The sequence below is a fragment of the Ochotona princeps genome, chromosome 29 (genome assembly GCF_030435755.1).
Source record: "Ochotona princeps isolate mOchPri1 chromosome 29, mOchPri1.hap1, whole genome shotgun sequence".
In the NCBI taxonomy this organism is placed as follows: domain Eukaryota; kingdom Metazoa; phylum Chordata; class Mammalia; order Lagomorpha; family Ochotonidae; genus Ochotona; species Ochotona princeps.
Genome location: NC_080860.1, coordinates 10341884 through 10355017, shown reverse-complemented (window position 1 = coordinate 10355017; position 13134 = coordinate 10341884). Strand labels below are relative to the sequence as shown.

General features: G+C 47.8%; 1 protein-coding gene across 3 annotated transcripts in view; it reads left to right on the top strand.

Annotated features, from left to right (window-relative positions):
• The window catches only part of CIT (citron rho-interacting serine/threonine kinase), a 163379-nt gene that overhangs the window by 128887 nt on the left and 21358 nt on the right, over positions 1-13134 (top strand). For 2 of the 3 annotated variants that reach the window (XM_036496409.2, XM_058656934.1), the window contains exons 27-32: positions 2223-2358; positions 4225-4329; positions 9869-10009; positions 10450-10557; positions 12195-12357; positions 12628-12792. In XM_036496409.2, the coding sequence (XP_036352302.2) occupies positions 2223-2358; positions 4225-4329; positions 9869-10009; positions 10450-10557; positions 12195-12357; positions 12628-12792 (818 nt within the window). The remainder of the gene's footprint in view (positions 1-2222; positions 2359-4224; positions 4330-9868; positions 10010-10449; positions 10558-12194; positions 12358-12627; positions 12793-13134) is intronic. The other variant, XM_036496410.2, reaches the window with a different exon arrangement.

Here is a 13134-nt window from a genome sequence, read left to right as displayed (position 1 = left end):
CGACTGCTGGATGTCGTAGGTTACCAAGCATCAGCTCTTCTTTCTACCCACAGAGTGCTAGCAGCATCCCTTTTGCTAAGTTGTGACGGCCGAAAATGTCTCCAAACGTTGTTCCTTGTGTCCCCTTGTACGGGGCCAAGTGGTGACCTCCAGATGGGGACTGCTGCTTTACTAGAAAAGTTGATTGTTCTTCTGGTTCTGTTTTTCTCTGGAGAACGACTGACGTTCAGGCGGCTTCCCTGCTCTGCTGTCGCAATCCCCCAGCGTGGAAGCCCTCTCCTCTGGGAATCAGGAGCTCAAGGTTGGCCTGCATAGCTTGACGCTCCTGTTTGTATCGAAGACATCAGGGTGTGAAGTATTCCTGTGACAGTTTCACAGCTCCTGACAGGAAGGGGCTGGGTGTTTGGACAGTTTACAGATGGAAAGAAATGGCCTTGGAGAAAGCGTGCCTTCTCCAGTTGGCACAAGGATAGCTCCTGGGACAGAATCAGCCTCATGGCTTCAGGTCAGAATGCTGAATCGTGTCTTGCTTTGATGATTGTGCCTGTGTCAGCTTCCTGCTTGTGGCCCCCTGGTCTGCTCAGGTGTGTCAGCTACACCTCTGGGACTCGGCCAGATGTGTTGGATGGATAATCTTAGGCTAAGTTCAGTTGCAGTAGAAAAGATGTTGGCAAAGATGAAAATCCTTAAGCATCAAGAGACACTGGTGGAAATAGCTCCTCTTTGCACAGTCGCCCTCTCAGGGTGTTTGCTGTTGTGGGGAGGCCAGGGTGGGAGTAGAGGAAATGTCTCAAGACTGTTTTTGCTTTCCTTGAATCCCTTTGGCCCCACTTACTTGCTGTGAGCTCCGGTCCCACCTTCAAATCTACCTCCTACTCTGGCTATTCCTAGAATCCTCCAGAGAGCTTTCTGGGGCAGGAGCCGACTTCCACATCCAAGTCAGGGGTAAGCATTAGACCTGGAAGATAAGACACCTGCATCTCAGTGCCTGGCTCGAGGCCTGGATCCACTTGGGATTCCAACTTGCTGCTTCTGCACACCCTGCGAAGCGGCAGTGCTGGTTTATGTGCTAGGGTCGATGCCAACCATCTGGGTAACTTGCAAGGAGTTCTTGGCTCCTGGCCTTGGCCTGGCCCCCCCCCGTTGCAGGCATTTGGGAAGTGAGCACGTAGCTAGAACTCTGTCTGCCTCTCCAATAGCATTAATGGTGATGATTATAATAATCATTAAGAAATACACAAGCACACAGGGAAGGTGTAATTATGGCTATGTGCCTAAGAACTCTGTGCTCGTCTGTTTTCTTGTTGACTTGCAGGTCAGCTCTGAATAAACTTGGCTTTTCCTTTTTTCCTGTTCTCTTTTGGTGTTCTATGAGATACCAAGATGGGGAAAATATAATTCTGAATTCTTGTCCTCAGAAGGTTAGTGGAGAAGATAGGCTCTGGTACCCTAATATTTATGTCCCCAAACAGGGCATTGGGTGCACTAGGCAAGAAACAGTTTTGGTATGGAGCAGGCGGAGGAGGAGCTGGGAATGGTTTTATGGAGGACATGGTGTTGAGTTTATGTTGGAAGGCTGAATAATATTTGAGTTTGTGAGGGCTGGATGGAGGGAATTGTCTGTGGAGAAGACTGTAGGAGCCGAGGGGTGGGGTAGGAGAATGTCTGACCTGCAAAGGGGAAGGGACGACATCTTTCCAGTTGGCCTCTTGGTTTCCGTCCTTCCGTGTTGCTTGTGGACCCGTTCATCGGGTCACACTTCAGTTGCGTGGAGCCGCTATAATGTCTGGTTTCTTGCACACGTTTAAAGAGAGGAAATGCTTGCAGCTGCAGTGGGGTCTCCCAGGTCCGAGCACCTGTGTTCCTTCAGTGGGCCTTGGTTCCAGCTCCAGGCCCACAAAGAGGCCGTGCTGGTCCTGATACAACATATTCAGCTCTGTTGCCTTTGGCAATGTCTTTCCCTTTCCAAGTGAGTACTTGCAGGAACCTTCCTTTTTTAATGGCATTTTTTTTTTTTTAATCCAATGCCTGAAATGGGTCACATCTTTGCTTGGTCAGCGATTGGAGGGAAAGAAATCATTTGGAAGTAGAAGACAAGGTTGGGCATCTGTCCAGCTCTCAGCCTGTTGAGTTGCTTATTGGGGTCGGACGTGTGCCTCACCTCTGCAGGTCGCCAGGGATGGGAGCTCTGAAAGCAGGCCTGTTGTGTGTTTCTCTGCTAGGGCAAGGGCCGACCAGCGGATCACCGAGTCTCGCCAGGTGGTGGAACTGGCAGTGAAGGAACACAAGGCCGAGATCCTCGCTCTGCAGCAGGCCCTCAAAGAGCAGAAGCTGAAAGCCGAGAGCCTCTCTGACAAGGTCAGCGCTCGTCCCTCTGGCCTCTGAGAAAAGCATTTTCTGTTTTTGTTTTTCAAAGTCATGCTTGACACGAATCTATGTTCAGTCCCTGGTAAACATACTTCATGAGCTTACATCCGTTCCATTGGAAATGTCGTCTGTGTGCTTTCCTCAGGATGTCCTTGCACGGTGATAGTGTGAATGGTTGGTGGGTGTTGGGTTATCATGGTAACATCTGCCTATCTGGGCCCCAAAGTCCTGAATTTCTCTCTAGGGAAACAACTCTCTCGTTTTCTGGCATCTCACTCCGAGCAGGGCTGTACGGACTTAGTGCTGAGTATCCTTGGGCAGGTGCTTGGTGGTAATCACAGCTAGCCAGTTTCCCTAAGCCTCAGGGTCAGGGCACAGTGTGGCATCATGACACATGCAGGTCCTCCATGTTTCACACTGGAAATACATGTGCTCTGTCTGTGGACCTTTCCATGTTATATTAAAAAAATGCATGAATGTTCTGGATTCATTAGCTAATGACTTTAGAAGGATGCAGAACAGGTGCTTTTTGCTTTAGTGTTACGGATGAAAAAAGCACAGATCTGATTTTACAAGTGCAAGGCTCACATTTTTTTTCACATTATATCTAGATTTTAAAATTTTCTTTGTAATTTCATGTTTAAAAAGTGTTTGAGGTCATTATGGAACATATACAAACCATGGGAAAAGTAGAAGGAAAATAAATAATAACCTATTACCCTGTTATATTAGTGGAGAAATCTTGACAGTCTCTCTGTTTATGCATCTGCATATATGCGCAAATAAATTACCAATTGTGGAAATACAGGTTTTTACTATACATACAGCTTTACATTTTTTTTTAGCATCCCATAATTACAAGCTTTGCTTTTATGGGTTATTGAACATTTTTAAACATGCAGTTCTAAAAAAAAAATCAATTGGACGGCAGCACCTGAGTTAAGCATCCTTTTTGTGCTGGGAATATGGGCTTCTTCCAATTTTTTTTTTGCCATTTAAGCACTATGAACAACATAAATCCTGTTTATGTTTTGTGTACCATAATCTTGTTATATGTATTATAATCTTGTTTGTAGGGTTTGTTTGTTTTTTTTCCCATGTCTGAAAATCCTGATGTTTTCTTACCAGAAATTCACGGGAGCAGAATGATGGGCTTCAAGGGGCGGTGGGGGGGGCGCGGTTCCCACACTGGAAGCTGTCCAATGCTGACTCACCATTTTTTTTTAAAGTACGAGAAAAGTAAATTTATTATTTAGAGTTGAGCTTTTATGTTTAACTTGGTATTTCTGTTTTTCATTTTCCAATGGACTCTTTTGAAAATCTCCAACAGTCTTTTCTTATGTTTCCATATATTCCAGTCACTTCCTATGTGTCCAGATATTCCAAGCCCAGCCGTTCTTGATCCCAGTTGGGATCACTTTCTCTTTCCCACACCTCTTTTATCCAACTTATCTTCAAGCCATGTAGTCATGACTTGTAACACCCTCTGCTTTTCTGGTTGGAAATCCTTGGGAGAGCTCGACTGTGCTTTTAAGCCCAGAGCTATATTGCTGTGCAGGCAGTTAGTATTCACTGTATGATGATTTAATTAAATGCACCCAAAGCATGTCGGATAAATAAATTCGTGGGCATTCACCCCTGTAGAACTTGTCATAGCAACCTATAAGAACCATTCCTCAGAAAGAATTTCTAACCTCAGATAACAACCCCTGGAAAACTTACTTATGGCTAAAAACAACATTGTCATTCTGACCTTTAGAACTTGGTTATTCTCCCTGTGTGAGAGTTTGCTGAAAGTTATTAGCATCTGATAGACTGATATGTGGCATCATGGTCTTTTTTTTTCCCCGTGTCCAGCTCAATGACCTGGAGAAGAAGCATGCTATGCTTGAAATGAATGCTCGGAGCTTGCAGCAGAAACTGGAGACTGAACGAGAGCTCAAACAGAGGCTTCTGGAAGAGGTGGGCAGTAAGGCCCTGGGGAAATTGAGACTCAGTGTGCCCTGGTTGTCAGGTCGAACCAGACATTGCACCTGCAGACCTGGGGGGCTTTCAAGGAGGAACAGGACAGTATCTAAGCTTTAGAAAGAAAGTGTTGTATGGGCCTGGCATGGTAGCCTAGCGGCTAAAGTCCTCGCCTTGAACACGCCGCGATCCCATATGGGTGCCGGTTCTAGTGCCGGCAGCCCTGCTTCCCATCCAGCTCCCTGCTTGTGGCCTGGGAAAGCAGTCGAGGATGGCCCAGAGCCTTGGGACCCTGCACCCACATAGGAGACCCGGAGGAGGCCCCTGGCTCCCGGCTTCTGATTGGCTGAGCTCTAGCTGTTGCGGCTGCTTGGAGTAGTGAATCATCGGACGGAGACTCTTCCTCTCTGTCTCTCCTCCTCTGTGTATATCTGACTTTGTAATAAAAATAAATAAATCTTTAAAAAAAAAAGATTTATTTATTTTTATTAGAAAGTCAGACATACCAAAAAGAGGAGAGACAGAGAGGAAGATCCTCCGTCTGATGATTCACTCCCCAAGTGACCACAACGGGCCGATGTGCGCCGATCCGAAGCCGGGAACCTGGAACCTCTTCCGGATCTCCCACGCGGGTGCAGGGTCCCAATGCATTGGGCCGTCCTCGACTGCTTCGCCAGGCCACAAGCAGGGAGCTGGATGGGAAGTGGAGCTGCCGGGATTAGAACCGGCGCCCATATGGGATCCCGGGGCTTTCAAGGTGAGGACTTAAGCCACTAGGCCACGGCGCCGGGCCCCCAAAATAAATAAATCTTAAAAAAAGAGTGTTGTGAGAATCAGAGAGTCTCAATCTCTACCCTCCTACAGGGTACACAATAGATTGGTAAGCTCACAGAGATTCTGTGCCAGAGAAAGGCTTAGGAAACACTCAGGTGAATGAATGGCAAGTTAAAACTGTCCATTAGCATTACTATCCAAAGCATGTTAAGTCTCATGCCGAAAGGACATCCATGAATGTTAGCTTCCTACACGGGGTAGAGATTGGATCACCTTATGTCAAAGACCGCATTTCATGAACTCAGATGACACAGAAGGTGTCCTGCTTTTGAGGCAGGAGATGTCCAGCTCACACTGACCTCCTAAGCCCATCCATTTTCTTATTTCCGGTGCCTTTTGACAGGGTTCTGAAAATCACTGCAGAAATGGAGGACCACTTCCCACTCACAGTCAGTCTTTCAGATTGACTCACTAATGATTCTACTTTGTTTGCCAGAATTGACCTACCAGGAAAAAATGCACTTTATACAGATACCTAATGAGAACTTGAACCCTAGAGTTCTGTGCATAGTGAGCCCGTCAGTTCAGCCAGCACCCTAGAGGTGATTTGCTGATAGAAGTAATATCGGTATCTTAATAGGTTTGCACAATGTGGTGAAAATTTTAGGTTGAGTCTTAAATATTCTGTAAAATGTTATTGTGAAGCATGTATGTCTCAGACAGACATCTGGCAGACATACATGTTTGGGAGAGTTGTGGAGCGTGATGTTGGTGGTATGAGTGTCCTCGGTGCCACCAGATGCACACTGAAAGACGGGAGGACTTAGGCTAATGGGCAGTTATGTCCTGCGCATTTTGCCATGAGAAATAAAAAAATAAAATTAATACTGTACATCTGCAAGCATATAGAAATACAAAGTTCATCGAACGGCCTGGAGAATACTACATATATGAAGATATATGTAAGGAGGTATCTTAGAGGTTGGACCTACACCTAAAAATGAAAATCATTTTTGTGTCGTTTATACCTTACAGAGTCTCCTGAAGGCAAATTTTATATAATATTTTCGGGCCACATATGTTTTGACCTCTTTTGGGGTCATGTGTGGAATTTTCCACTTGAGGCATTTACATTAGCACTCAAAAAGTTTTGGATTTTGAGTTAGGCATTTATAAACACACTAGTTAAGATACCCACATTGTATATAGGAGTACATCTGGGTTTGATTCCTGATTCTGACTCCTGGTTCTCATGTTCTGCTGTGCTAAGTAGACCCTGGGAGTCACTGCTGATGACTTAAGTTACTGGTTGCTGCCGCTCAGATGGGTGACTTGAGTCCCAGCCTGCACCTTGGTCGTTACAGGCATTTTGTCTCTCTCGCTTTCTCTCAAAGAGAAAAATAAATTGATTCTGTAGGGTCTGTTTATAAAATAATATATATTTTAATTTCAGATTTTTTTTTTTTTTTTTTTTGGTCTTAGAGATGTTGAACCTGTAATGGAAATTTTAAATGTGCCTGGTGGTCAAGTAGAGATTTACGGTCTTTTATCTAGGATGAATAGACAGTGTCCCCTGGCAGCCACCTACTGGAAGCAAAAAGAACAGAAACACTGCCTGTCCCATCGTCCTTCTGAGGAGGGCGAATTGGCCCTGACAACTCAGTGCTGTGGTCCAAGGTTACTGGTTGGTGAGTCAGTGGCAGTGCCAGGAATAGGCTGCTGGAAGCCTGCCTCGCTTCCCTAGTTCTCACTTCTAAGTGGCACAAGAACATTCCCAGTTTCCCAGTTTGTATCTCACAGGGAGATTTTTGAGCAGACATCTGGCTGACAGTGAGTTTGAAGCAGATGTCACAGACAGCTGAAACAGCTAGGACATAAAGATTGAGGTTTATTGTCCCCAATTGCAGCTGGGAGCCATGGTTCTGGGCTGTGCTCGATGTGCGTGGGCCCAGCATCCTATCCAAGTGCAGGTGCAGAGATGTTTAGGTCGGGCAGAGTGAAAGCCTTGGCATTGGGGGAGCTTCTGGCTCCTGTGACCCACATGCCCACCACTGACAGTCTGTGCGCATGGATCTTCCTCCCACAAGCTCCCTCTTGGGCCCTGACAGGGTCCTTGACAGCAGCTGTCAATCTGCTGGAATGTATCACCAGTGAAGGCAGTTCAGTTATGGATCCTGGTTAATGTCATCCTGTATCCACTGCACAGAACCCCTTCCCCACACTCACAGCTGGATCCTTGTTCACATGGGCCTGGATACTTACAATGGCTTTGGATGTCTTAGCCTACCCTTATTATAAACATGTATTTATTTGAAAGAAAGAGACAAAAAGAGGTTTTGACTCATCTACCGTGCAAAAAATGCTGCCCCCGAAACCGTTTTTTTCAGCATCTCTAATTCTTAGAAAGTCCTTTCTTATTTCAAACTAAAACCTAAAACTTCTACCCATTGACTCTATAATACCAAAACCTGAAATTAGAGAGTAGTCTAATGTCTCCAAATCAGAGAATGATATTGATGAGTAGTCAAATTACTTGATTAGTAATCAAAATACCTCGTATTTATTTAGCAGTTACTCTGTGCCAGGTGCCTTTCTGAGTATTTTACATGAATTAACTCATACCGTCCTTGGGATGAGCTCACAAGATAGCTACTTTTATCCTCTCTGTGACAGTTGCCTAGATCCAAGTAGCTCTCCACCTCCAAGTTGCCTTCTGTTTTATAAGTGAAACATTTCCAATCCCTCCAAGTTTCAGATGTTCTTTTCTTGTGGATCTATCTTTGCCAAAGGGTGTTTCCAGAGACCCCTGTGGGCTGTACGGCACTGGATGCCTTGGGATGTTCCTACCTCTGTCTTGGGTCCTTTAGCCCTCTGCCCATTCCCAGGGAATCCACGGGGGTCCCCTCACAGTATGGACTCCCATTGGCCGGCGAGAGCATCAGCAGTACTTCCTCTGCATTGCTGTGTTCTCCTGCCTGTGTGCAGTGGAAGTGTGGAGAAGCCCCACCCCAGCGACCTGTTTCTTGGTGCATTTGTTCCTTCCTTCTTGCTCAGTCGGGATCGTTCCCTGCTCTAGTTCTGTCTCGGGCTGCTGCATTCCTCCTATGTGCTCTTGTCACCCTGTGATTGTTGGCCAGGACTGAGTGCCTTTCTCTCAGTCCACTGCTAACCCATTCGCCTCTTTCTGGGAAGCAGGTGAATGGTTTCGAAGAGCATCTCAAAGTGCCTAAGTGTCACTCTTCTGTGTTGGCTTTTGTAGTAAGTAACCAGCTCGTGTCTTGGAAAGCAAGTGATTGGCAGATATTGGGCCTGGCTATTACCAAGCTGACTCTTGTCCCCAGCTCTCATTTCTTGCCTCCTGCTGGGTAGTTAATGTTGTTCTAAAATAGTGGAGAGAAACTGAAAAGGGTGATTGGTGGGTGAGATGACCCAAGCAGCAGGGTACCATGGCTCCCATCAGGAGGGTGTCTTGGCTGTTCTCTTTCTTTTCCCCTGTGTCTTAGGAGACTGTGGTTTGATTGGGAAACTCCTGGTTAGGCCAGCCAATCTCTAGTTACTAGCAGTTGTCTCTTGCTTTGTGGCAAGACTATAGGGGGATAGCAGGTGGGAAGGTGCCAGAACTGGGTGGAGGGAAGCTGAAAGGATGAAGGAGATGGAGAGTACCAGCATCCGTAAGCACCTGCCAACTGCTGGGCATCACGCTGCATGCGTCATCCAGGGAGGCCTCCCAAGAGGCCACTGAGTTGCCCACGGTCATGTTACTGAGCAGTTAAAGTCTCACATGAGCCAGGTTCTGTACATCTAGAGCATGATGCCTCAACAGTCAGCTCCCTCTCAACAGCGCAGGTGGATGATGAGTAGAAACGGAAGGAACGGGCACAGGCAGGGAGAAGTGGCATGAAGTCAGCAGGGCCAGCATGTACTGAGGTTGCCAGCGGCTCTCTGCCTGCCGGGGTTGAAGGTTCTGGGACCTGCCATCAACCGTGTGAAAACTCCCGTAGCGATGGCTGTTGTTGTTGTGTGGCTCGCTGTGGTAAGTGTGCAGAAAGTCGAGGCCACTCAGGAAGAGGCGGAGTGTTTGGAATGCAGCTGGGTCCAGTTGAGTGCCAGCCATGGTGCTGATCAGGGTGGCTGCTCCTACTTACTATGTAGGAAGGCGGGAAAGAGCCTTTTATTGTCCACTGTATCTCTGTGTTGACTTTTGTGTAGAAATGCAGAAGTAATTAGTGGCACAAAACCCTTTCTGATATACTAGATCAGATTTTCTTCCTTGCACGTTTCACAAACACTGACACCGAGGTTCAGCTCTTCCTTTCTCTGCCTCCGGTGGAGTGAGCTGTACACATGACCAAGTCTGCTTGCTGGCATCCCTCACCAGCGCTCATTGGGTGGGGCCAGTGGAGTTCCTCTCTTGTTGACAACACTCGAGGCCTTCGTCTTGAAAGCAGGGGCTGCAGGCTTAGCTGGGGTCTCAGGTGCCCCACGATCTGAGGTTCCCTCTGACTGCAGCCTGGTGCCCGTTACTCTGGGGACCCTGTGACGTCTGCCCATCACAGAGTCTCTTGCACATTTTCCCTAACCATGCCCACATCCTTTTGGGCCGTAACAGACAGCAGTTACTAATGATGGAGTGAGATGATTTCAGAAGCTGAACATTGGGTGTTGTGCCTGAAATTAGTTTGGGAATAAGAATGGGGAGGAGGGGGATCATGAGCTAGGTGGCTTGTGGTGCTGAGCCCCTGTCTCACCCTTCCCGCACCAGCAAGCCAAACTGCAGCAGCAGATGGACCTGCAGAAGAACCACATCTTCCGTCTGACCCAAGGGCTGCAAGAGGCCCTCGACCGGGCTGATCTACTGAAGACGGAGAGGAGTGACCTGGAATACCAGCTGGAGAACATTCAGGTGGGAACCCATACAGGAGGCGGGGGCAAGGCAGGGTGCCATTGCACGAGACCTCTGCTGTGACGGCTGGTGTCTAAGTTGTGTGCTGGATGTACTGCCTCCCAGGTTTCATAAAAAAAATGTTTTCAAATATTCAGGGAATCTGGGAAATTTCCCTGCTTAACACCACCTGGATTCTACCATCCACCATTTACTGTTGGTTTTTTTTTTTCCATGCATCTAGTCGTGTATTAACCTGTCTGTTTTTCCCCCTCTTGTGATACAATCGGAACTGGAAAATATGTGTGCACACTGGCAGGGTGCCCAAACATGTGGCATGCTCATACGCCAGGATCCTGGCACTTGCTCCGCTCTCTGGTTGCGGATGATGCTGCCTGTGGACTTACTCTCCCATCTGGGTTTGCGGTTATTTTGCTTATTTATTTCTCCATGCATTTTAGGTTCTCTATTCTCACGAAAAAGTGAAAATGGAAGGCACTATTTCTCAACAAACCAAACTCATTGATTTTCTGCAAGCCAAAATGGACCAACCTGCTAAAAAGAAAAAGGTGGGTCCCAGTGGGAATTGACAGCCTCGCTCCATCACCCCGCACTCCATGGGCACCGCTGCCAGGTGTGACCACAGGGACAGAGAAGGAAGCAAAAGGCACATGTTCCTGGTGGTTGTAGTCAGAAAATTAGGTTTTGAGAGGATGAGAATAGCCCATATCTGGGATATCATTGGTCAGATCTAGCCAGTTACTTTATATTTATAGCTGTTAAGGTTGTGATGCCTCTCTCTTTTAAGGGAGTGGCCACCTAGGAGCTGTGGGGTAGATACTAGGTCATGTGTACATGACTCTCAAGGTCAAAGATCATGTGTTCTAGACTGCAGTGGGATCAGCAGGTCATGGGTGTGAGCGGCTTAGAGAGATAAGAAGGCTGCACGGATGGGGATTCGGAGGGTCCAGTAGGTCCTCTGTGGGGCACTCTAGAAGAGTTCTCAGTCCAGAAGGGACTCGGAAATGAGCTGGTTTGGATCATGCAGAGACTGGAGCCCAAGGAGATGGAATGCTCTGGTTAGAGAGCTGTACCCGGCCCCCTCCCATTTTATATTGTAACAAATCAATACCAACCGTGGACAGGCTGGATGTGGGTGCATGTGGGGAGAGTGCTTTTAGCAGTCCCGAACATGTGACATCCCAGATCACTGCAGCCCTCACTCATCCTAGGTTTGGCCAAGTGTCCTTACTTCCAGAAAGGTCTCTGAGGAGTTGGGGTTTGCTCATCTTAGTGGCGGTAGTTTTCTCAGGAAAGGCCTTGCAGAGTTGGCATCCCTAGACAGGGCATGGGACAACAGTCTCAGGATAGAAGTCGGGGTATGTGTGTGTGAGGTGGCCCTGCTGTGGGTGCCATCTTTGCAGCAGGGGTTAAGACAGCCTGGGGAGGTGCCTCTTGCTAAGTGCTGGCTGCTGGGAAGAGCCTCTTGCTCCTGCATGACCTTGTATGTTTGTGACTCTGATGATGTTTAATCTTTTCTATTTTAGCAGCAGCTGTTACCCAGTTATGTCATTTGATGTAGTTAGGGTGTTTCCATTTAATTTTTTTTTTTTGGTTGATTTTTTTTCCAGTTGCATTATTTCTGGCTTTTTCTTTTTTTTCTTCCATGTGTGGTAAATGTTTCTATTTGCATTTTTTTTTCCTTGACACCTCTTCTTTTGATGTCATGTTTAGCCTTCATTTTTTTCTTTTTCGGGTTTTTTCTTGTTGTTGTTGTTTTGGTTTTTGCTTCTGTTTGGTAAACCACTCCCCTCTGGGTCTCGTCATAAACATCGTGAGACAAAATCTAAGGCAAGAGTGCCCTCTGACCCCTCTCTCCTGACTTCACCCTCCCAACTTGTCCTGATTGCATTTTTTATGGGGGAAAAGATTCTCATAGGAAATGTCCTTCTATCCTGAGACTGTCAAAGGAAGAGAGAGGGTGGCAGTGCAAGCAGCTCTAACCCTCTCGGCGAACACTTCCGCACCCCTGTTTTTTTGTTTGTTTCCAGCCGCCTTCCCCTTCACTTGCCATTTTCCCTAAATGCACTTACAGTGAGTATGCCCCAAGCCTCTGTGCTTTGCTTCTCCCCAGTCAGGTTTCCTGTCGTTGGTTCCCCAGTGTCAGTCTCCAGGAGTTAGGAGATATCTCTGTTTCCATTGCTAGGGTTTATTTAGTCGACGGAAAGAGGACCCTGCTTTGCCCACACAGGTTCCTCTGCAGTACAATGAGCTGAAGCTGGCCCTGGAGAAGGAGAAAGCTCGCTGTGCAGAGCTAGAGGAAGCCCTCCAGAAGACGCGCATCGAGCTCCGGTCTGCTCGCGAGGAAGGTAGGACCTCCCCCGCCCCGTCTCGGGAAGCACGGAGGGGGCAGGCAGAGCCTCTGGCGAAATGGATGAAGACGACGTCCGTGTCTGTGTTTGCAAAACGCCCATACATGCCTGCCATTGCAGGCATCCCCAGTGTGGCACACAGCTGGCAGCATGCTGGATGTGGCCACGTGGCTGCCATGTGTGGCCTTTTGGTCTTTGGAAAACAGCCTGGGGCCAGCCTACTTGGCAACCCACTGACTGTAAGCCATTGTACCCATCTTGCCACAGCCGCCCACCGGAAAGCCGCGGAGCACCCACACCCATCCACGCCGGCCACTGCGAGGCAGCAGATCGCCATGTCCGCCATCGTGCGGTCGCCTGAGCACCAGCCCAGTGCCATGAGCCTGCTGGCCCCGCCATCCAGCCGCAGAAAGGAGTCTTCCACCCCCGAGGGTGCGTTCTCTCCCTAGTCCTTCCTCTGTCGCTGTAGCAGATTCCTGGAGACAAGCGATTCACAAAGAATAGAAGTTTCTGTGGCTTGCAGTTCTCCAGGGTGAGGAACCCAGGAGTGGGGTGCAGGCACCTGCTCCGCATGGAGTCCTCAAGGGACTTCTTGAGGCATCATGGCTTGGTAATGGGCCTTTCCACTTCTTGGAAAACCACTAATGCCATCTCGGGGACCCCACCTACCCTGGATCCCACCTCCAAATACCATCAGTGCAACACTTTTGCAGGTTAAGTTTCCCACACGTGAGATTTTGGGACACATGTTCAAAACACAGCTGTTCTCAAGGG